This window comes from Haliotis cracherodii, unplaced genomic scaffold (genome assembly GCF_022045235.1).
Source record: "Haliotis cracherodii isolate W230 unplaced genomic scaffold, xgHalCrac1.p SCAF_28, whole genome shotgun sequence".
Classification (NCBI taxonomy): domain Eukaryota; kingdom Metazoa; phylum Mollusca; class Gastropoda; order Lepetellida; family Haliotidae; genus Haliotis; species Haliotis cracherodii.
In genome coordinates, this window is record NW_027266284.1 from 3,888,492 (window position 1) to 3,914,197 (window position 25,706).

The following is a 25,706-nucleotide window of genomic DNA, read 5'->3' on the forward strand; positions in this document are numbered from 1 at the left end:
CTGTTGTGGCATCGACATGTGCCTTGGCGCAGTGAGAACAGAATCAACATGTGCACTGGCGCAGGAAGAACACTGTATATGTCTATCTCCTTGCTATATTCAGGGAGTAACACCACCTAACAACACCCAGGTGAGTCACGCTCTCTACTTGTCACCATTGCCCGGTTTGTCCAAGTTAAAAAATGCTCCGATAGTGTGCGAAAAAAACATCAATAATCTTTTGATCTGATAAAGAAAATCCAGCCTGATAAAGCTTTGTTAATGCATTGAGAATCAGACACCATTGCAAATCCAGGCCTCAATCTTTGAAAACATTGATTTTATTTGTTACATGTGGTCTGAGGAACATAACCAATGAATGTAAAACTTGGTAATACAGGCCATCATGTAAAAAGGATGAAGAAAAACGACATGAATTTGAGATAGATGAAGACTAATGGAGAAGAGGCAAGAAGATTTCAGGGGATCAAACTCATATTCACTAAAATGATCTTAAAAATATTCAATAAAATGAAGATTCAAGATCAATAAGAATTACCCTACTTTTCTGTCATATAAAAAATCGCTCAAACTGTACTTTGTTCAAGAGGAAGTTAAAATGACTAGATCATCATTATGCTTAGATGAAAATAAAACACACCCTTAAATGAACATAATACTCAAAGTGAATGAGGTGTGAGGGTGGGAGGTTGATAGTGAGTAAGTGTATGTGTGAGTGAGTGAGTGAGGTGTGAGGGCAGGAGGTTGATAGTGAGTGAGTGTATGTGAGTGTGAGTGAGTGAGTCAGGTGTGAGGGCAGGAGGTTGATAGTGAGTAAGTGTATGTGTGAGTGAGTGAGTGAGGTGTGAGGGCAGGAGGTTCTTAGTGAGTGAGTGTATGTGTGAGTGAGTGAGTGAGGTGTGAGGGCAGGAGGTTGACAGTGAGTAAGTGTATGTGTGAGTGGGTGAGTGAGGTGTGAGGGCAGGAGGTTGATAGTGAGTAAGTGTATGTGTGAGTGAGTGAGGTGTGAGGGCAGGAGGTTGAAAGTGAGTGAGTGTATGTGTGAGTGAGTGAGTGAGGTGTGAGGGCAGGAGGTTGATAGTGAGTAAGTGTATGTGTGAGTGAGTGAGTGAGGTGTGAGGGCAGGAGGTTGATAGTGAGTGAGTGTATGTGTGAGTGGGTGCGTGAGGTGTGAGGGCGGGAGGTTGATAGTGAGTGAGTGTATGTGTGAGTGAGTGAGGTGTGAGGGCAGGAGGTTGATAGTGAGTGAGTGTATGTGTGAGTGGGTGCGTGAGGTGTGAGGGCAGGAGGTTGATAGTGAGTGAGTGTATGTGTGAGTGGGTGAGTGAGTGAGGTGTGAGGGCAGGAGGTTGATAGTGAGTGAGTGTATGTGTGAGTGGGTGCGTGAGGTGTGAGGGCAGGAGGTTGATAGTGAGTGAGTGTATGTGTGAGTGAGTGAGGTGTGAGGGCAGGAGGTTGATAGTGAGTAAGTGTATGTGTGAGTGGGTGAGTGAGTCAGGTGTGAGGGCAGGAGGTTGATAGTGAGTGAGTGTATGTGTGAGTGGGTGCGTGAGGTGTGAGGGCAGGAGGTTGATAGTGAGTGAGTGTATGTGTGAGTGAGTGAGGTGTGAGGGCAGGAGGTTGATAGTGAGTAAGTGTATGTGTGAGTGAGTGAGGTGTGAGGGCAGGAGGTTGATAGTGAGTGAGTGTATGAGTGGGTGAGTGAGGTGTGAGGGCAGGAGGTTGACAGTGAGTAAGTGTATGTGTGAGTGGGTGAGTGAGGTGTGAGGGCAGGAGGTTGATAGTGAGTGAGTGTATGAGTGGGTGAGTGAGGTGTGAGGGCAGGAGGTTGATAGTGAGTGAGTGTATGAGTGGGTGAGTGAGGTGTGAGGGCAGGAGGTTCTTAGTGAGTGAGTGTATGTGTGAGTGAGTGAGTGAGGTGTGAGGGCAGGAGGTTGATAGTGAGTGAGTGTATGAGTGGGTGAGTGAGGTGTGAGGGCAGGAGGTTCTTAGTGAGTGAGTGTATGTGTGAGTGAGTGAGTGAGGTGTGAGGGCAGGAGGTTGACAGTGAGTAAGTGTATGTGTGAGTGGGTGCGTGAGGTGTGAGGGCAGGAGGTTGATAGTGAGTGAGTGTATGAGTGGGTGAGTGAGGTGTGAGGGCAGGAGGTTCTTAGTGAGTGAGTGTATGTGTGAGTGAGTGAGTGAGGTGTGAGGGCAGGAGGTTGATAGTGAGTAAGTGTATGTGTGAGTGGGTGAGTGATGTGTGAGGGCGGGAGGTTGATAGTGAGTAAGTGTATGTGTGAGTGAGTGAGGTGTGAGGGCAGGAGGTTGAAAGTGAGTGAGTGTATGTGTGAGTGAGTGAGTGAGGTGTGAGGGCAGGAGGTTGATAGTGAGTAAGTGTATGTGTGAGTGAGTGAGTGAGGTGTGAGGGCAGGAGGTTGATAGTGAGTGAGTGTATGTGTGAGTGGGTGCGTGAGGTGTGAGGTCGGGAGGTTGATAGTGAGTGAGTGTATGTGTGAGTGGGTGCGTGAGGTGTGAGGTCGGGAGGTTGATAGTGAGTGAGTGTATGTGTGAGTGAGTGAGGTGTGAGGGCAGGAGGTTGATAGTGAGTGAGTGTATGTGTGAGTGGGTGCGTGAGGTGTGAGGGCAGGAGGTTGATAGTGAGTGAGTGTATGTGTGAGTGGGTGAGTGAGTGAGGTGTGAGGGCAGGAGGTTGATAGTGAGTGAGTGTATGTGTGAGTGGGTGCGTGAGGTGTGAGGGCAGGAGGTTGATAGTGAGTGAGTGTATGTGTGAGTGAGTGAGGTGTGAGGGCAGGAGGTTGATAGTGAGTAAGTGTATGTGTGAGTGGGTGAGTGAGTCAGGTGTGAGGGCAGGAGGTTGATAGTGAGTGAGTGTATGTGTGAGTGGGTGCGTGAGGTGTGAGGGCAGGAGGTTGATAGTGAGTGAGTGTATGTGTGAGTGAGTGAGGTGTGAGGGCAGGAGGTTGATAGTGAGTAAGCGTATGTGTGAGTGAGTGAGGTGTGAGGGCAGGAGGTTGATAGTGAGTGAGTGTATGTATGATTGGGTGAGGTGTGAGGGCGGAAGGTTGATAGTGAGTTAGTGTATGTGTGGGTGCGTGAGGTGTGAGGGCGGGAGGTTGATAGTGAGTGAGTGTATGTTTGAGTGAGTGAGGTGTGAGGGCAGGAGGTTGATAGTGAGTAAGTGCATGTGTGAGTGAGTGAGTGAGGTTTGAGTGCAGGAGGTTGAAAGTGAGTAAGTGTATGTGTGAGTGAGTGAGTGAGGTGTGAGGGCGGGATGTTGATAGTGAGTGAGTGTATGTGTGAGTGAGTGAGTGAGAGAGTGATGTGTGTTTGGTGCTGAGGTGTCTGGAAGGAGGTCATATGTGTGTTGGGTGTAGACGTGTCTTGAGGGAGGTCATATGTGTGTTGGGTGCTGATGTGTCTTGAGGGAGGTCATATGTGTGTTGGGTGCTGATGTGTCTTGAAGGAGGTTATATGTGTGTTAGGTGTAGATGTTTATTAAAGGAGGTAATATGGACGTTGGGTGCTGGGTCATAACAGGTTTCAGACTGTACAGGAATAATGTACTGGGTCCTGTGATGTTTGGGGCCATGTTTGCAGGGAGAGAGCAGATGTCTGTTCTAGTGGATGGTGTAAGGTGAGTTTTACATAGATGGAGGGATGGCGCTGATTCACACTCTATGCAGTGGCTGGAGATTGAGTAGAGTGAAGGAGATTTTGTTCAGGGCTCTTTGAGCATAAGAACCTGTTGAAGATATTAAATCCCAGTAACACCAGACCTAACAGATTCCAACATGAAGTATCATGTTCAACATTTACTTCACTCTGGCCTCTCTAGTTGCCGGTTTCCAAATTGCAAATATCTAATCCTGAGTTATTGAAAAGATATTAGGAGTTCTTGAACAAATATATCTTGTGTCCAATCATTTACACATGGAACCACCTATTCAACTGATCTCAAACTGCAAACATCTTAGCCAGAAAAAGTCCAAACCAATCTGATACAGAGCATATGAAGTCGCTGAAGTTAGTCGTGCACAAACAGGTTCATGACAACAACAATGCTTACCAAACCAGATTTATACTGCTTCCTCAACAAAATATACACACATAACCTTGTCCACGAAAAACAATATCCTTTCAGAAACCCAAGACAAATATTGTACCCATCTCCAACCTCATTCCAGCTAAGCAAAATGGAAACCATTGTTTCTAAGATTTCCGCATTATTTTTCCTGCATACAAAGACCTTATACACTGATATTGACAAGCTTGGCAAAGCGACAGTTCTAGTGGGATTCTCAGGGAGCGACAAAAGATGACAGAAAATCTAATCAATCTCAGGCTTCTTGAGATAGGGATTTGAGAGCTGCAAGCTGGACTATATGGGAGATTGCAATATGAACACATCAACGTCAATCGAGAAATTTACACAAAGACATTATGGCACTATGTTATTTCCTTTTTTCTCAATCACTGTTATTAATTCATGCATGATTTTTTAAAACTATTTTTTCAGTTATTGCAGCAAGAGATACCCATACTGTATGAGGTGCCAAAAGTAGTTCTTACCATGGACCAACATATGTACATTAAAATAACAATTTGAAATACAATCCCTCTAACATACAACATCTATTACAATCTCCTTGGGAGTCAATAATTCCACAGTGCTTGCAGAATGCTAAATTTTGTCAACAAACTTGTTTCAAATTTTTAAAAAACAAGTTTCACAATCCCAATTCAGTATGTACACATTACCAGATATATTAATCTTATCTCAGAGGCAGGCACAGGATTTGGTTGGGTGGAGTGCAGGCTACATCTAAGTATTGACGTGAAACACATGACACATTGGCATGTTAGTGTGTGAGGAGGCTGAGTACCCTCTGTACCTCCTCTGAGTGTACCCTCTGTACCTCCTCTGAGTGTACTTCTGCACTCCTCTAAGTGTACCCTCTGTACCTCCTTTGAGTGTACCCTCTGTACCTCCTCTGAGTGTACCCTCTGTACCTCTTCTGAGTATACCTCTGTACCTCTTCTTGAGTGTACCCTCTGTACCTCCTCTGAGTGTACCTCTGCACCTTCTCTGAGTGTACCCTCTGTACCTCCTCTGAGTATACCTCTGTACTTCCTCTGAGTGTACCCTCTGTACCTCCTCTGAGTATACCTCTGTACCTCCTCTGAGTGTACCCTCTGTACCTCCTCTGAGTGTACCTCTGCACCTCTTCTGAGTGTACCCTCTGTACCTCCTCTGAGTGTACCTCTGCACCTCCTCTGGGTGTACCCTCTGTACCTCCTCTGAGTGTACCCTTTGTACCTCCTCTGAGTGTACCCTCTGTACCTCTTCTGAGTATACCTCTGTACCTCTTCTTGAGTGTACCCTCTGACTTCCTCTGAGTGTACCCTCTGTACCTCCTCTGAGTATACCTCTGTACCTCCTCTGAGTGTACCCTCTGTACCTCCTCTGAGTGTACCCTCTGTACTTCCTGAGTGTACCCTCTGTACCTCCTCTGAGTATACCTCTGTACCTCCTCTGAGTGTACCCTCTGTACCTCCTCTGAGTGTACCTCTGCACCTCTTCTGAGTGTACCCTCTGTACCTCCTCTGTGTGTACCCTCTGTACCTCCTCTGAGTGTACCCTCTGTACCTCTTCTGAGTATACCTCTGTACCTCTTCTTGAGTGTACCCTCTGTACCTCCTCTGAGTGTACCCTCTGTACTTCCTCTGAGTGTACCCTCTGTACCTCCTCTGAGTGTACCTCTGTACCTCCTCTGAGTGTACCCTCTGTACCTCCTCTGAGTGTACCTCTGCACCTCTTCTGAGTGTACCCTCTGTACCTCCTCTGAGTGTACCTCTGCACCTCCTCTGGGTGTACCCTCTGTACCTCCTCTGAGTGTACCCTCTGTACCTCCTCTGAGTGTACCCTCTGTACCTCTTCTGAGTATACCTCTGTACCTCTTCTTGAGTGTACCCTCTGTACCTCCTCTGAGTGTACCTCTGCACCTCCTCTGAGTGTACCCTCTGTACCTCCTCTGAGTGTACCCTCTGTACCTCCTCTGAGTATACCTCTGTACCTCCTCTGAGTGTACCCTCTGGATCCGTGATCTGTATCTTTCACAATATGTAGAAATCCAACACAACCCTGCACAAGCCATCAAAAACATATCTTTCCCTTAAAAAACACTACAACACCAAACAAGGAGATATAAACAAATTTATATTCAAAATCTATTCAAATTCCTATTCAGCTAACTTTTCAGTTGAATTCTTACCCTTAACTCAATGTTTTGCATGTATACTTTACACTCATTGTTCTTAAATAAAATACTTCACAAGTTGCTAGGCAACTATATGCAATTCCTAAATGTCTAATGCCTGGTCCTATTTCACAAGACAAATCCAATTCTATCTCATACCAGTAATATAAAGTTTGAATGAGATCAAAGCAGAACACATCCGACATCCAAATCAATGAAAATCACATTTGTTTGGTAATATCTTCAAAATATATGGAACATTCAACATTGTTCAAACAAGTTTTAAATGCAATCAAACAATCAAAAGTACACTTTAACACTTATAATTTTCCATTACAAATATCACATAATCAATCAATAGCTTAGCTTAGATAGGTAGAAATAAAACTATGTGTAGCTCAATATTATTTAATTTTAATTGGTTAAAAGTTCTTTGAGTTAAGTGGGAAAATAGAATTGTTTATACTGTTTTAAATGTAGAATATGTTTAGTATTATTAAAATAACATGTTCATGTATTTACTTCTGTCAGAATATTGCCGATGCTGTATAAAATTTGAACTCACTCACTCACCATCCCTTAAAAAACATGCTGCCTCTAAAGCGCTTCCCATCATATCTCGGCAAACAGTGGGACATGGCAAAAACACCTATGATGAGAGAGAATCTAAGTCCAGATAGTAATCATTGTGACAATTCTTAACTGTGTGTTGAAAATTGACTGTAATTTCTTCAAACAAACAAAATATGTCATTCAATAAATATTTGAAATTATTTGTGACTGTCTACAACATAACCATCAAGAAGCATCCTAAAATAAATGATATCTCCACCAATAGGAAATAAAACCCTGTTTCTTGATTATACATTTCAAATTAATTGTTAATGCAGTGTGTCTCATCCTACTATGTTGGTAAAAATCATGTATTTTCTTCACTTGATCACTGCTAGATTTAGCAACTGATTAAGCAAGTATATCTTTTCTGACAAACAAATGAATGTGTTTCTTAAAATCTCATTACCTTCGATAATCAGAGCTGTGCCGGCCAATCTCATTACGGAAACACCAAACAAATAAGAGCCATCTCTTATGACTTGTAGAATAAGTTTGGAACTATAGAAGCATATTTTATCATTTGTACTTGGTTGCATTAATTTGCAAGAGACAGCCATGGGCAGTTTATTGATTGAAACACTAAGCTTACATGACATGTCCCAACTAGAGGGACTGAGGCTCACCTTTCCTCACCACTGCTTGCCGGACAGTACTAACATTCGATTGATATAGAATGAAAAACATTATCTTGAATGATATCTAAGGATATCAATGGAGTAACTACTTGTGACAAGAGTACAACTCCCATCGTCATGGTTATGTGTCAGAAGATAAAATGCAACATTTTGGGCTTTCGTCCCACAATAAGCTGACATGCTGTATCAGAGATGCAAGCACTTGAAGATTTGGGTTAGATTTGGTCTTCAGCAACCCCTGCGGACAATGCTGCTTGTCGTAAGAGGCGACTAATGGGATTGAGTTGTCAGGCATACTGACTTGCTTGATGCATGTCATCACATCCCAGTTGCATAGATCAATGCTCATGATGTTATTCACTGGACTGTCTGGTCCAGACTCCATTATTTACACATCGACATCATATAGCTGGAATATTGCTGAGCACGTTGTTAAACAACAAACAAACATAGACGCAAAACCTTCCACATGATGAACCTAACTCACTCAGACAAGGTGAAAATACTAAGTGAGTGAAATAATGTTTTCCACTGCAGTCAACAATACAAGTCAGCCTGTCAATAATCACATCAGGACCAGGGATACCAGGGATTGAAAGCATGAACAGATACCCACAACATCAGGGCAGTGGCGTCCAATCATCCAGGCAGAGAGTCGGACCACCTCATCCCCATCTTAGTCTGGGCTTACAACAAGTATGAAGTGCTATGCACTGAAAACCTGAAATCTCCCAGATAACATATTCGATTCAGCTCTGTTTCCTTAGTCTCCATCAAAAGGCTGACTCGTACAAACATTTAGTTCAGTGGCTCTGCTGCTGTGTGCTTCCATTCAATGGAAGAACAAGCGACTGTTTACTTAGTTTCACTTCACTCAATGCTCGATTAATTACACTGACATACTGACAATAGCAAACTTAAAATCTTGAATGTATTCATATTTACATTTGACATTTACTAAAAACAATTTATAATGCTCAGCCTCCTTGGCCTTTTTGAGAAAATCCCTCAAAATATGCTAAACATTGATTACATTTTAATGACGGTATGAAATTATGGTGTGAGAGTTTCAGCAATATCCCTTTTGACTGCTGCAACCTAGAGATAGATGAACAATGAATGGATGGATGGATGGAAGAGCAAAGCCCTGTGTGATAAACACACTTGATCATCAGATCTGGGGAGCTAAAATTATTATTTCTGATTCACTACTAAAGAATAAATAGAAAATATATAGCAAAGATATAACAAGTTTGCTATGTAATATATGACACAGATAAGTAACATCATAACATCATGTATGGACTAAAGCATCAGATGTGCAATATGGTCGGCTGAGGTACATTACTGTAATCAACTTAAGTGATAAATCTGATATCAAACCACCCAGGGAATATCCCATACTCTTTATGTACTAGCACTGAGCCTATCACCTTTTCCTATCATTGTCCCATAATTATATAAATGTTGTTAGCTACTGTTTCCATGTTGCCATGGCTACACCACAATTTTGTCCTATTTTCCTGATTATTTCATCCAGTATTTTAAAAAAAAACACCTTTTTCTGACCAAAATTAACAAGTCTTTAAACCCAAACAGAACTTGTCATTAATGGAAATTGATTTGAAGTAATACTTTTGCCTATTCCATCAAAGATAATTAAGTGAACAAAACTATAGACAAAACAAACTTCATGTCTGTTCTTTACATTTGTCAAATTAATGACAGGTGAAACCAGCTGATGCGAAATATTAACAAATATATTTTTCAGCTAAAGAAACCCAAACATTTGTTGGAGACAATATTTATTTTTGATAAAGGAGATTGAGGATGCCTTTCAACATTATAGCTGAGCTCATTTAACTTAATAGGGTTTCCAACAACACTGCTGAGTTTAATCTGAATGTTCTGCACAAGATTAATAGGGTTAAAGTCAATCCCATATTAGGCAAATTAGGATCGCTATGGTAACAAGTGTTCCTACGTTCCATTCCCTGGAGCTTCTGACCAGCAGCAGATGCCTTCAGCCACAATAATTACAGCTTGACCACCTCGAAGAATCTGAAACCAGGCAGTCATTGACCACTCCCAATCAATGCCTCATTGGTCAATGGAATACGGCATTACGGACATTTTACTTTCAAGATTGACCACTATCCAAAACTTGGGACCACAGTCTGTTGGCTTTTATTTGAGAATTTGAACAAGTTATCATTGCACATCTTTCTGAATATGTAATTCATATTGCCAGATGTGCTCAAATTTAAAAGACTATATACTAAAAAAAAAAATAATAAATAAATAATATAACAAATCTACAATGCAGAATATTCCTTAGCCTGATTTTGTGCAAATATTCACTTAAATGTCAGACGATAGTCTTGTGAGGAAGAAATATTTTCTGTGGTATATTATTTTTGGAATGTGAGCATGTACATGCTGTTTTGGAACAGTATCTTCACCTTCCCACAATGAAGAAAGCCAGGAATCACTTGCCATGGGCATGGCCTACCTGGGACTGCATGCGAGGGGGACAATGGTTAACAGTCCAGATCCCATTCCCAGTCTTGTTTTAGCTATTTTAGTGCAACAAAACCACTGTTCAATTTGTAACATTATTTGGGTTCTCTTTGCAAAGAATGAGAAATTATTATGAATTACTTATTATTGTCTGTTGTCATCAAATTAGAGTAATATGTAAAGATTGATATCTTTGTGATGGCAAACATACCACACAGATATATGTTTCTAACCAACAACAATCTAAATGTGATCTATTTCATTGATGGTATTAGTTTTTACCATAATTTTTTAAGCAAGAAATCAACACAATCCTCAATGAATCAAGGATACATATTATATAGCATTTCCAAATACACTCAAGCACATACATCTTTAAGGAAGCCATTTTCTTATGAAAGTTTTTTTAATTCAGAAAACCCATAAAAGAATATGATATACTGTAAAATGACTGGGAATGTGTACTGCTATCTGATTGGTTGCAAAATGATGATTTTGGGGGGGATTTGAAGCCCAACAATCTACTCAGCTATTTTCTGTGCATGAATACTTTTCTTCATAAGTATTTTGTTCTTTCAATCCCACATTTGAAAAACATGCCATTCGGCATGGCGATATGAATACATCAATTAAATATTGAATTTTATCCATATTTTTTCTCTCTTCAATTAATGGATTCTTCCACATTCTGTTTATCAGTACAGTATAGTTTTAAACATTCTGATGCCAAAATACAGCTCCAGCACTCTTTCTTACCCCTGGTCTCATCTCTCTGTGATAGTGATTCACACACACATGCTTTTGATAGAGTCAGAATTGTACAACAGACTCTACAAACAGATTGTTTTGATTATTGAATTTATTTTCCCTTTTTATTCATAAAAAAAAATAAACAGCCTACACATCATTTTCACAGCTATTGTTTAGAAGCATTTGTATTCTAGGTTTTAAGCTTCATAGCACCATCTTCATTTCATCTTCATTTTTATTTAAAGATATTATTTTGACAGATATGATCAATAACAAAAAGGTTTGTTGTTCAATGACTTAAAAAAAGACTTCATTCACCAAGTCCAAAAGTTGAACAATGTTGCATGGAGATTAAGAGACTATTGGACAGTTAGAAGTTATTTTACCAACAGTCTTATATTCAATTAGACTTATGTTTACTGGAATGAAACAAACATCCCTTTTCTCAATGTTTCCCAATTTTAGGGTTGTTGCACAAACCTACAACTAAATAAATGTAGCTGAACACCAAAATCCCATACAAGAAACAACTTGCTCATATTTGTTGAATCAGGAATGTAAGCTTTGTTCCAAGAACTGTCAAGGGCTTTGTTTTACTAGCGAACTAAAACAAAATGATATTCATCCAAAATGTTATTATTTTTGGCAATTTTTAATGTTTCTTCTTTAATGCTAGTCCCTGTGACTTAAATTGACAAAGTGGTTTCTTCGAATGAAAATCAAACAATAGTTCAAGTTATTTTAACATACCAAAACATTATCCTGACATTATAAGTACCTAATTTCATCAACAAAGCAATGACACCTTTGAATTCATTGCAATCCGCTGAACTTAGTGCATCAGAATTTGAAACCGCGCCTTTAAAAAATACTGATCCACCTCTGAAATGTCACCATCAACATCATCAAGTTGGGAAGATATATGTTTAAATCATTCCCACTATAATCTCCCTGTCTCGTTAGTCTAGAGACTTGTTAATCCAGCTGATTGTGATGGAAACTGATAAGGAGAAATGAGCTCCCATGCCATCCTTGTGACAAGATATGGACCAGACTCATCCCAACGTAATATTTGCACAACATTCACTAGAACAGCATCTTTAACAAGAAAAAGCAATGATAGACAGGTAAGACATTGCACATTTTACTTCTATCATGTGTGTGTGGCACAGTGATGATCACACTCCTAATGCATGTATATTTCTTTCAGAAGCTGTCATTTACCATTTTCTATCAATTACTGAAAGAATGTTGGTGAAAGTTCCAAGTCTGCTGTCACCGTTAGAAGGTTTTTCTGTTGAGCATCAAGTTTTAACTCCATACCATTACGGCATGATACAAACATTATCATACCACATCACATAACAAACAAGCCTCACATTTCCCCCAATGACTGTAGCATATGGTGAATGACATGTACCACACTTGTTTCACTCTTGTCTATTTGTAACGATATTCACACCACGCAATTGCCTGCATTAACCTGAAGACGAGACAGCGGTGCAAATCACAACATATTAAGTTATTTCTCAGTTTGCATGGTCACATGACTATTGACCAACACGCAACCATCACCATCAATATCTCCCACACGATATCGTCCGCAGGTGGTGTGGACAGGAAGGAAAGTTCGACAGCTCGTAAGACCACTTTTCCCCTCAATCCCATGAGAGTTCCATCAAATGAACAGAAAATTGCATATACACCTCAGTAGCATGTAGCCTTCTAAATTGGTAATTATCGCTGGAGTTGATTACGGGATTATAAATGGACGCATGGTGAAGTTTGTGCGAAAAGGAATTATTCTCAATACTGCCCGAAAGAACAAATTGGTTCTGATTATTCATAAAAGCTTGTTTTTGTGACATGATCAATGTATTCTCCTCCTACTGACTCAAAACTGCTGTAGTCTAAATACATGCTCTTAGATATTGCTTTTAATGGCTATGCTCCTTTTAAAAAATATCTTTTTTGGTGGCCATCAAATGAATACATGTGATTAAATATTAGTAGATATTGATTCATGGTCCTGTACTCAGTAGTAATCTTTGCTAAACAAGGACCACTAATCTAAACTATTGCGTCTCATCTCCAGGGATTTCAACGGGTGTTTCTTTTGCATGTGAAAGTCTTGACGAATATTAAAAGGTTGTTTGTAGCTGATGGACGTATTTCATAACACATCCAATTCTGGTAAAAATAACATTAACTATTTATGGTTTTGAAGATGAAGATTGCAACAATCTAAAGTATGATATATGTCTTTTGTCAGATCTGATGTCATTGGAAATTGTTACAAAACAGCCATCAGAGAAGCACAATGATCATACTCTGAAAATATCAGGTATTAGTTGCTCAAAGGTAGGGATTAAAACACTTTTGATATAGAAAGTGTAATTTTTAGTCAAAGTAAAATATTTTTTAACCATTACAGAAATGAATTCAGGGACTAAGTCTCACAAAAACATGCACAGCTTTTCATCCACCCACTCTACATAAACAAAACAGCCACACTACACTTCCTGAAGAATATTTTTATTCTTTAAGCTTAAAAAAGTGGATTTCTGCCAGCAAATCTCCAACTCAAATTTAAACAAAAATATTATTTTCTTTTCAAAGATTTTATCTTGAGGAAGCACAAAAAGTCTTCATGTTGAACTTGTCAATTCAATTCCTCTACATTATTTGCACCTTCTTCAAATGTAAGTTTCTATATTTCAAATAATTCTGACTGTTTTGATATGAGCCAAGCAGCGAGACCAGAGGAAACCCTTATGTTGCAAGTAGAAGGCCATGCATAATTTAGTCCTCATTGGGCTATGCTGATACACCAGGCTGAGGTGAATGACCTCACCAGCAATCCTCATACACCAGTATCCAGTCTTGCAAAACTGCATGGAATTTCAGTTTGGATAACATTAAAGAAAAAGCATATTCATGATGTATTTATTAATTTTTTTACCTTATTTATTTTTTCTTAAATGTGTACTTTTGCAGCCAGTTGCTGCCATATGTACACTTGGACACAGGACATTTTTCAAACCAGTGACTCATCATTACTGAAATAGTTTCAGTAAAATCTGAGGAAGATGTAACTACAGCTTACTATGTTAGTTTAAATTTGGAATCCACTGCATTCATGATAAAATACTATTGCTGTTTTAACATGTGCTGCTCACAAGAGAAAAACTGGACTACCAAATATGGTGCCGTTATTTTTTTATAGCATATGCTGAAACAAAATTTGTTTTTTGACATTATGAAAGTGTGTTGTCAGCAACAGTTTTCAACATCATCAAGATCATCATCTTGGAAGCATGTTAAATGTCACTATGAGCATTGCCAAGAGAAAGACATAATCCCCAGCCCTGAAGCTCACAACAAAATCCTACATCACAGGCTGGATATAATGTCACAAAATAGTGGTATCGCAACTGTCACTAAACATGTTTACGTCAAAAAAGTATTTTCAACAAAGCCTGCACCAAGGTGGAGGAAATGTAAAAAGTTCCTTGAGAATGGTCAAAGTCTCTCTCTGGCTGTGTGTGGGCTATCTTTAGAAGTCAAAAGTACTGCATTGCCACGGCACAAAAAAAGCTTTGCGAGCGCGCGAAACCCTTAATGTGGAGTAATGAGGAGAATGGTGAGAGCTGGGAGGCAGACACAGCGGTGGAAACGGTAAGATCCTCTGCCATGGCAACAAGCATACATAGAAGGAAAGAATATGCAGCTTAATTAACACTCAACAATTGCTTGGGGTGACGAATGCAACAAAGAAGAAGAGAATTTGGTGGAATCTCTGAGCTGTTGCCTTCCCCGGTAGCGCCATGGTTTCCCACAGCTTCTCCACACCCTGTCACAGAGACAGATGGAAGGACATGTCTACATGGCTAAATTGACTTTTCTCGTACCCAATCTTTCGCCAGCACAAATGGTGGCCACACATTCCCTGGGCTTTTCCAGCCTCACATCTCATCTCATTACAGAAATTCCTCTGGCCATGCATGCTATGAAGTCAAATGCTTCCTGGGAAATTTGTTCCAAATTGCTAAATCACTCAAGTGCAATACTGATTTCAAATCTACATTTTTGTAATTGGGCTAATAGCTTTCAATGGTCGGTCTTTATTGCCTATGAAGTTATGATTTTCTACTCTAATAATTTAAGCATGTATTAGTGTGCCCATGAGACAGTCTCACCAGTGGCTCTGTGCCATAATCATTGCATTCAGATGGTGATGATCGACTATTGTTGCTGTTGACATGCTTCATCAGATCGTGATGTCAGACCCTAATTGCTGCCATGCTTGGTCAGATGGTGATGACTGACCATGTTTGCTGCTGAAATGTTTGGTCAGATGGTGATGACTGACCATGGTTGCTGCTGCCATGTTTGGTCAGATGGTGATGATTGACCATGGTTGCTGCTGCCATGTTTGGTCAGATGGTGATGATTGACCATGGTTGCTGCTGCCATGTTTGGTCAGATGGTGATGATTGACCATGGTTGCCGCGGCCATGTTTGGTCAGATGATGATGACTGACCATGGTTGCTGCTGCCATGTTTGGTCGGATGGTGATGATTGACCATGGTTGCCGCTGCCATGTTTTGTCAGATGAATGACTGACCATGGTTGCCGCTGCCATGTTTGGTCAGATGAATGACTGACAATGGTTGCCGCTGCCATGTTTGGTCAGATGGTGATGACTGACCATGGTTGCTGCTGCCATGTTTGGTCAGATGAATGACTGACCATGGTTGCCGCTGCCATGTTTGGTCAGATGGTGATGACTGACCATGGTTGCTGCTGCCATGTTTGGTCAGATGGTGATGATTGACCATGGTTGCTGCTGACGTTTTGTCAAATGGTGAAGATTGACCATGGTTGCTGCTGATGTTTGGTCAGATGGTGATGATTGACCAAGGTTGCTGCTGCCATATTTGGTCAGATGGTGATGACTGACCCTGATGGTACAAGTTAATGAAGAAAAGGAGCTTCAGAGTGAGTGAATATTGTTTTAAGCCACAGTCAGCAATAATCTAGCTTTGCTACATAGTTCAGACAAGCCAGTGGTTGAGAGTATGAGCAACAATCTACGTCATTGGGCACATATTGTAACAGGACTTTCCTCTCCCTGAAGCTCTGAGGATGGAGGAAGGTAATTGAAAGAGGAGAAAGCAGATGATGCTCGAAGAAGGTTATGATGATTTGTATATTTATCTCATCTAAGCCTATATACTTATCAAAACCAATTGAATACAAGTCTGGATAAGGTCATTGGAAGTAAAAATAGACAGAATGAGCATAACACCAACAACAGTGGCTATTTAACAATTATACACACATCTCACATACAACAGTTAAATTAATCAATGTGATAAACACACATATCTGACTGCCAGAGCACTTCTACAAAGCTGGCGTCCCTGTTACATAAATGTGACCCTACTAATCACTGCTACCAGAGCCAGGGACATCTCGACAATACATCCAACTCCACACAACTGAGACTAATTTGATTTCTCACTCCTTTAACAGAGAAATGATTCAAAGACAAGCTTTTACCATTTCCTATCTTTGTGAGTAGATCAAATCATGCCTTTTCAAATGCCATCAATAATTATGAAAAAGGTTGGTATTAATGTAACAAGTTTCACTTTTTCGTGTTTCAGTTTGTTGTTCATCATTATACCTGTTCCTTGGGGAGATTCTGACAAACTGTTATTTCAGTTTCCTCTTCCTCAGGCCAATGTACATCATTCCTCTAATATTCTACTTCATTTCCGGACACTTTCAGTAATACTTTATTCAAAATACTTTCTTGCTCACACCGGAACAAAAACAGCAATTTATAGGTAAATTTACCCTGAAGCTTCAGAAAGTGTCATTCCTTAATGAGATAGAAATTCAGTTGCCTTGGTGTAAATATTTTTTTTATCAAAACATCGAATAGTTTTCATCAGCACATTATTATCAAGCCTTCTTCCAGTAGCAAACATGATCTAATATGAAATATGAAGTATTCTTAAAATAGTGGAGATCATTTTCCATTTTCTCACTAAACTATCATTCTACTATCAAAGAAAAGATATGTTTTGAAATTGTTCTAATTTAAAAGACTTAAATGGATTGCAAGAAGTAACTTGACCTTCACAATCAACATGACCTTGTCCTGCAGAACGATGAGATCATTCTTCAAGCTATCAATGTCCAGTAAATATAGATGATCAACAGTCTTATAAATCTGTCCTATCATTCCACATACTCATGTATGTAATGCTGCACATGCATTCAACAATAGCATAACACTTGCAATATATTATGCATTCGTGACAAAAAGAAAACCGATACTGACCATGTAAGCACACAGGGATTTGAGCAACATGAGACAACACTGATGTTGTGATCACGATGCAACCCACTACAAGACAAAGTCGTGAAGTTTACAAGGCATGTGTAAAAGTTGCTGCCTTGAACTCACACTGAAAGGCAACCATTGTGTCTGACAGCTACAATAACCAACATATAGGATATTTGAAGAGTTTATGTATCGGTTGTTTATGTGACGCTGAAGAAAACATTCAAAATATCTATTAATCCACGAAGCAGCACAGAAGAAGTGCTGGAAGTCTTCTAACTATATAAGGCAGAGAAAGGCTTTATCTCCTTCAACTTCCCACCACAATACGCTATATACCACCAATCACATATCATCTCCCAGACATTACCATGGCAATGGCTTAATCATGATTTTCTGTCATAAGACTTCAACTTGTATCTTAAGAGAGTTGTTATTTGAGAAATGCATGAATGTCCTCTGAAGGAAGGAGTTGTGTTTCCGCCCACCTATCATGCAGGGAAAAACTCTGACAAACAAAGTCAAGCTTAACGTAAGAGTACTCTATATAGACATGTAGGTTATCCAGTAGATGTTGTATGTAAGAAAACAAGAGACTTTTTGAGACTGTTCTACTTAATATTTTGTCAATAATTCTGACATCTAAGGATATATGTGTGTGTAGTTTCTATTTTACTTGACAAAATAGGAATCAGTTATATTCAATGTCTTATAAAGTCCCTTTGATGGGAGATTACCGTATATCGCTGTGTATAAGGCGACCCCACGTATAAGACGACCCCCCTGTACACGCCTTAAAAATCAACCCAAAATCCTATACTCCGTGTATAAGGCGACCGGGAATGAAACACATCACAAGTCTGACTGATATAGACGATTTAACGTGCGCTTTCTGACTGTAGCGTATTTCGCACACGGACATCACAAGTTAGTTCGTTAGTTACTTTGGAGATTTAACGTGCGCTTTCCGACTGATGCGTATTTCGCACACATCAACAAGTGCGCACACAAACCTTATATATGCAATAAAAATATGTTTATCTTGCGTTGTTTTTTTTCTACAATGATAGGTCGCGTGTGTAACTCCAGCACACGTCGCCATTTTGTGTTTACACGGTACGACACCAAATTGGTGCCCGTAAAATAAAATTCATTTATGAAGTAATAACATATAAGAGACAATGGTGAGTAATTTAATGGCCAATTAACTATGTTGTAACTAACTAGGCTTATGTTTGCTTCACATTCAGCGTGTTTATTCCACAATCACTTGTACACACCGTCTCCAACACTTGTTAATACAACTGTAAAAACAGCGGGAATTGATTTCAGCTTCACCGGTTATCACATGTTAGGTCACATGTGCAATATGCAAATGCTTACCGGTACTTCCGGCTCTCTGCTCACGGATACAAATCATGTTTATGTATGGAAATAGTTATTGGAACAGTTATTTAGGACGAAATGCGAAGTTTTATTGTCAAATGCTGGGCTGGCTATCGGACGCCGGTTGACATCGCCAGTGGAAAAAAATGTGAGATCTTCGACTCCGTGTATAAGACGACCCCCCTTCTTAGCCCCCTCATTTTAGGTACTAAAAACTCGCCTTATACACAGCGATATACGGTATTCATATCCAACTATATGATACTTTATTTATTAAAGACAGCTACAAAGTGTGCAAAGGGTGAGCATCAAGCAGTATGGCTTGGACATAAAACACACTAATCTTGCTATGTTTTGATAATCAAACTCACATTGCTGATAAGTATAGTTCATATCAGTGTTTCTGATTTATTTTATGTTTTGTGCTCAATGTAGTTACAGCTTCCCTTTAGAGGACCATGTCCTGCTGTCTCTGTATACAATCATCAGAGGACCATGTCCTGCTGTACATAGTCTACCCCATCAGAGGACCATGTCCTGCTGTACATAGTCTACCCCATTAGAGGACCATGTCCTGCTGTACATAGTCTACCCCATCAGAGGACCATGTCCTGCTGTACATAGTCTACCTCATCAGTGGACCATGTCCTGCTGTACACAGTCTACCCCATCAGTGGACCATGTCCTGCTGTACACAGTCTACCCCATCAGTGGACCATGTCCTGCTGTACACAGTCTACCCCATCAGTGGACCATGTCCTGCTGTATATAGTCTACCCCATCAGTGGACCATGTCCTGCTGTATATAGTCTACCCCATCAGTGGACCTTGTCCTGCTGTACATAGTCTACCCCATCAGTGGACTATGTCCTGCTGTACACAGTCTACCCCATCAGAGGACCATGTCCTACACTGCTCTTGTCTTGAGATGAACATAACTCTCATACTTTAACATTAACTCCCTACTGTGCAAGCAATATGTTCATATCCCTGTATTGTTTGACTTGGTCTACTACCATGGTAAATTTGAAGTACTACTGGTGATGACCTAAGTCTGTCTGAGCCAAACAAACATGATACTACTTAGGCCGTCTGGTATCTGTGTGCTGGTTTGTGTACTTTATTTACTTTAACTTGCCAACACTGTAAGTTTCTATCTTACATCTAAAGGGTAACTGCTGTAATTTGTATTGTCTATGGGGATTTTGTATAATGCAAAACTTCAACGATACATCGTCGTAGATTAGGCCACACTGAGGGTACATAATGCAAGTCAAGGATCAAGAGAGCCAGGGTTTTATGACACACCATGACAGTCAGGATCTGGTGACACAGCATGACAGTCAGGATCTGGTAACACACCATGACAGTCAGGATCTGGTGACACAGCATGACAGTCAGGATCTGGTAACACACCATGACAGTCAGGATCTGGTGACACACCAAGACAGTCAGGATCTGGTGACACACCGTGACAGTCAGGATCTGGTGACACACCAAGAAAGTCAGGATCTGATGACACACCATGACAGTCAGGATCTGATGACACACCATAACAGTCAGGATCTGGTGACACACCATGACCGTCAGGATCTGGTAACACACCGTGACAGTCAGGATCTGGTGACACATCAAGACAGCCAGGATCTGATGACACACCATAACAGTCAGGATCTGGTGACACACCAAGACAGTCAGGATCTGGTGACACTCCAAGACAGTCAGGATCTGGTAACACACCAAGACAGTCAGGATTTGGTGACACACCATGACAGTCAGGATCTGATGACACACCATGACAGTCAGGATCTGATGACACACCAAGACAGTCAGGATCTGGTGACACACCATGACAGTCAGGATCTGGTGACACACCATGACCGTCAGGATCTGGTGACACAGTATGACAGTCAGGATCAGGCGACACAACATGACAGTCAAGATCTGGTGACACCAAGATAGCCAGGATCTGGTGACACATGACAGTCAGGATCTGGTGACACACCATGACAGTCAGGATCTGGTGACACACCATGACTGTCAGAATCTGATGACACACCATGAAAGTCAGGATAAATGACACCATGACAGTCAGGATCTGTTGACACACCATGAAAGTCAGGATAAATGACACCATGACAGTCAGGATCTGTTGACACACCAAGACAGTCAGGATCTTATGACACACCAAGACAGTCAGGATCTGGTGACACACCAAGAATGTCAAGATCTGGTGACACACCATGACCGTCAGGATCTGGTGACACAGTATGACAGTCAGGATCTTGCGACACAACATGACAGTCAGGATCTGATGACACACCATGACAGTCAGGATCTGATGACACACCATAACAGTCAGGATCTGGTGACACACCATGACCGTCAGGATCTGGTAACACACCGTGACAGTCAGGATCTGGTGACACATCAAGACAGTCAGGATCTGATGACACACCATAGCAGTCAGGATCTGGTGACACACCAAGACAGTCAGGATCTGGTGACACTCCAAGACAGTCAGGATCTGGTAACACACCAAAACAGTCAGGATTTGGTGACACACCATGACAGTCAGGATCTGATGACACACCATGACAGTCAGGATCTGATGACACACCAAGACAGTCAGGATCTGGTGACACACCATGACAGTCAGGATCTGGTGACACACCATGACCGTCAGGATCTGGTGACACAGTATGACAGTCAGGATCAGGCGACACAACATGACAGTCAAGATCTGGTGACACCAAGATAGCCAGGATCTGGTGACACATGACAGTCAGGATCTGGTGACACACCATGACAGTCAGGATCTGGTGACACACCATGACTGTCAGAATCTGGTGACACACCATGAAAGTCAGGATAAATGACACCATGACAGTCAGGATCTGTTGACACACCATGAAAGTCAGGATAAATGACACCATGACAGTCAGGATCTGTTGACACACCAAGACAGTCAGGATCTTATGACACACCAAGACAGTCAGGATCTGGTGACACACCAAGAATGTCAAGATCTGGTGACACACCATGACCGTCAGGATCTGGTGACACAGTATGACAGTCAGGATCTTGCGACACAACATGACAGTCAGGATCTGGTGACACACCATGACTGTCAGGATCTGATGACACACCATGACAGTCAGGATCTGATGACACCAAGACAGTCAGGATCTGTTGACACACCAAGACAGTCAGGATCTAGTGACACACCATGACAGTCAGGATCTGGTGACACACCAAGAATGTCAAGATCTGGTGACACACCAAGATAGTCAGGATCTGGTGACACACCAAGAATGTCAAGATCTGGTGACACACCAAGACAGTCAGGATCTGGTGACACACCATGACAGTCAGGATCTTGTGACACACCAAGACAGTCAGGATCTCATGACACACCCTGACAGTCAGGATAAATGACACCATGACAGTCAGGATCTGGTGACACCATGACAGTCAGGATCTGGTGACACACCATGACTGTCAGAATCTGATGACACACCATGACAGTCAGGATAAATGACACCATGACAGTCAGGATCTGTTGACACACCAAGACAGTCAGGATCTCATGACACACCGTGACAGTCAGGATAAATGACACCATGACAGTCAGGATCTGGTGACACATGACAGTCAGGATCTGGTGACACACCATGACAGACAGGATCTGGTGACACACCATGACAGTCAGAATCTGATGACACACCATGACAGTCAGGATAAATGACACCAAGACAGTCAGGATCTGATGACACACCAAGACAGTCAGGTTCAGGTGACACACCAAGACAGTCAGGATCTTGTGACACACCATAACAGTCAGGATCTGGTGACACACCATGACAGTCAGAATCTGGTGACACACCATGACAGTCAGGATCTGGTAACACACCATGACAGAAAGGATCTGGTAACACACCATAACAGTCAGGATCTGGTGACACACCATGACAGTCAGAATCTGGTGACACAGCATGACAGTCAGGATCTGGGACACACCATGACAGAAAGGATCTGGTGACACATGACAGTCAGGATCTGGTGACACACCATGACAGACAGGATCTGGTGACATACCAAGACAGTCAGGATCTGGTGACACACCATGACAGTCAGGATAAATGACACCAAGACAGTCAGGATCTGATGACACATCAAGACAGTCAGGATCTGGTGACACACCATAACAGTCAGGATCTGGTGACACACCAAGACAGTCAGAATCTGGTGACACGCCATGACAGTCAGGATCTGGTAACACACCAAGACAGTCAGGATATGGTGACTAACCAAGACAGCCAGGTCTGATGACACACCAAGACAGTCAGGATATGGTTACACACCATGACAGTCAGGATCTGGTGACACACCATGACAGTCAGGATCTGGTGACACACCATGACAGTCAGGATCTGGTGACACACCATGACAGTCAGGATCTGGTGACACACCAAGACAGTCAGGATCTGATGACACACCATGACAGTCAGGATAAATGACACCATGACAGTCAGGATCTGATGACACACCAAGACAGTCAGGTTCTGGTGACACATCAAGACAGTCAGGATCTGGTGACACACCATAACAGTCAGGATCTGGTGACACACCATGACAGTCAGAATCTGGTGACACACCATGACAGTCAGGATCTGGTAACACACCAAGACAGTCAGGATCTGGTGACACACCAAGACAGCCAGGTCTGATGACACACCAAGACAGTCAGGATCTGGTGACACACCAAGACAGTCAGGATCTGGTGACACACCATGACAGTCAGGATCTGGTGACACACCGTGACAGTCAGGATCTGGTGACACACCATGACAGTCAGGATCTGTTGACACACCAAGTCAGTCAGGATCCGATGACACACCATGACAGTCAGGATCTGATCACACCATGACAGTCAGAATCTGTTGACACACCAAGACAGTCAGGTTCTTGTGACACCATGACAGGCAGGTCACGATGGTTACTCCTTGGTTACCACCTCTCCATGTGATGACTGAATTGCCTACCTCCACCATCTCCCTCACCTTCACCACCAGCCCCTCACCTCCATCACATCTGCCACCTCCTCACAACAGACCTGGGGTCTGGAAACATCATATGCCAGAATTTCTCAACTCATAATGCCAGCTTAATGTAAAAATACTTGACATACAAACACATTATTTCTAATCCCTAAATATTTCAAAATGCAAGTACATACTTTTCACACCATCCACATGACATATTGACATATATGTTTGCCTCTCGTGCAAAGTAATGCCTCCAGGCAGTCCATCAGGAATATAGTACTGACATATCCACTCATATTTTTGATACCTTACAAAATGAATTCTCTACCTATGTACATGTACATCCCTCAAACTACACATCTGTAGCTCACCTGAATACATAGGTAATTATCAACAAAGACAGTCACTTCAGATTGGTGTCTGTCAGCATAGATTATCAAATATTGTTCCATCATTATTTAGCCCTAACAGACAGAAAGGAAATAAGTAACGTCATCAGAGTTTTTCACTCTGCAACAATAAACGTAATATAGTTTTCAATCACACACATTTTAAATTCTGAGGCTTATAGATTTACCTTCTGACATGGATTTAATTTTTATTTCTCAAAAGTTAAAATTTCAAATTTGATGCCTGACACCAAACCAGAAATTTTAGATTCTGCAATATTTTCAATGATTTGCTTTAATCCAGGTCATCCAAATATTAATATTCACAAAAGTTTACAACAGACAAAATTCTTAATGTGCATGTAGTATATATTTACACCTAGCAATCGGTGAGATAAATAAGTGGACATTGTAATATGACAGACATGCATGCAGTGTGACTTGACTTCCAATGGTTCTTTAGGACCATGTCTTCATCAACACCAATAACAAAGCAACTTACTGGCTTTATCGGCAACATCAGATGCATTCATGTAGGGGTTGGCCTTCACCTTGAACACCACTTTACCATCTTCAACTCTGAAATGATATTAAAGATAATCATCATATCTGTGATAACAACATTTCATAGCTCTATATTACAACATTTATTGACAACACAATCTATAGTTTCATTTATTGGAAACTTCATGTTGAAATACATGAAATTTCCCAGCGGGGATTCCCAGACAGACACTGTGCCTTCAACACTATGCGTGGTTACAATCCTGACATGGCTCATTCAACTTGCTCCTGTTATCAGCCACTGGTCTGCCTGGCCCCAGGTCGCTGTCGCATAGCTGTAATATTGCTGACTGCAGCACAAAACAGCAGTCACTCAGTCACTCACTCACTCACTAGCACTGTTAGTTGCTGGGGTCAGACAGTTGTGTTACATTCATCGTTCCTAGCAGTTGTTCCACATTATTTCTACAAATCTTATTTCTGTAACAAATAAACTAATGTTTCAAGCCATGCAGTTACACTGAAATTTCTCTGTTTATACATTTATATTTTTGTTTCCGTATACACTTGTTAATCCATCTCGGCAATTCTCAAATGCCAATATTTCTCCTGCTAAAAGAACATCATGCCTGGATAAAGGTGTAATGGCAGAAGCCGAAACAATCAACCAAAGCATTTGTCTCCCTTTGACGTGTGTGCTGATGACAGGAAATACCATCAATGATGAAAGATGCCTCACAAATACCTAAACTCCTCTACATCTAGTCCTACATAGTGCAGTATTATTCAGTAGACATGACTCATACAGCTGTATCAGGGTGTTTATATCAATTTAACCTCAGTGATCACTGATACTTACTTGAAATACATAACAAACGCTAATGCTTGCTAAATACAAAGTTTATTCCTAATACCAGATATTAACAATATCAAACACACTCACACGATAACCTGTTTATCATATAACGTCATTCTCAAATTTCGTCGTCGAAAAGCTTCTCATCTCTCACAAATGGTACCTAAGTTTTCCTGGAATGTGTGCATTAATATGTATCACGTCTTACGATCAGTGATTTGTCAGCTGGTCAGGTGACAACAGTCATCATAGGACTAGAAGCTGTTTTTAGACAGTAGTGTAACTACAACAGGCAAAAAAACGATTGCCTATACATATTGTTTCTACTTGCTTTTCGTGACAATCCATCGGTCCACCCACTACAGTAATTGCCCCTTATCAAAG

The 25,706-nt window shown here is 41.1% G+C and overlaps 1 protein-coding gene across 1 annotated transcript in view; it reads right to left on the reverse strand.

The window, feature by feature from the left end:
- LOC139473344 (receptor-type tyrosine-protein phosphatase N2-like) overlaps positions 1–25,706 on the reverse strand; it is a 244,927-nt gene that overhangs the window by 72,226 nt on the left and 146,995 nt on the right. Inside the window, exon 10 of the mRNA XM_071255872.1 lies at positions 24,465–24,541. Coding sequence (XP_071111973.1) covers positions 24,465–24,541 — 77 coding nt within the window. The remainder of the gene's footprint in view (positions 1–24,464; positions 24,542–25,706) is intronic.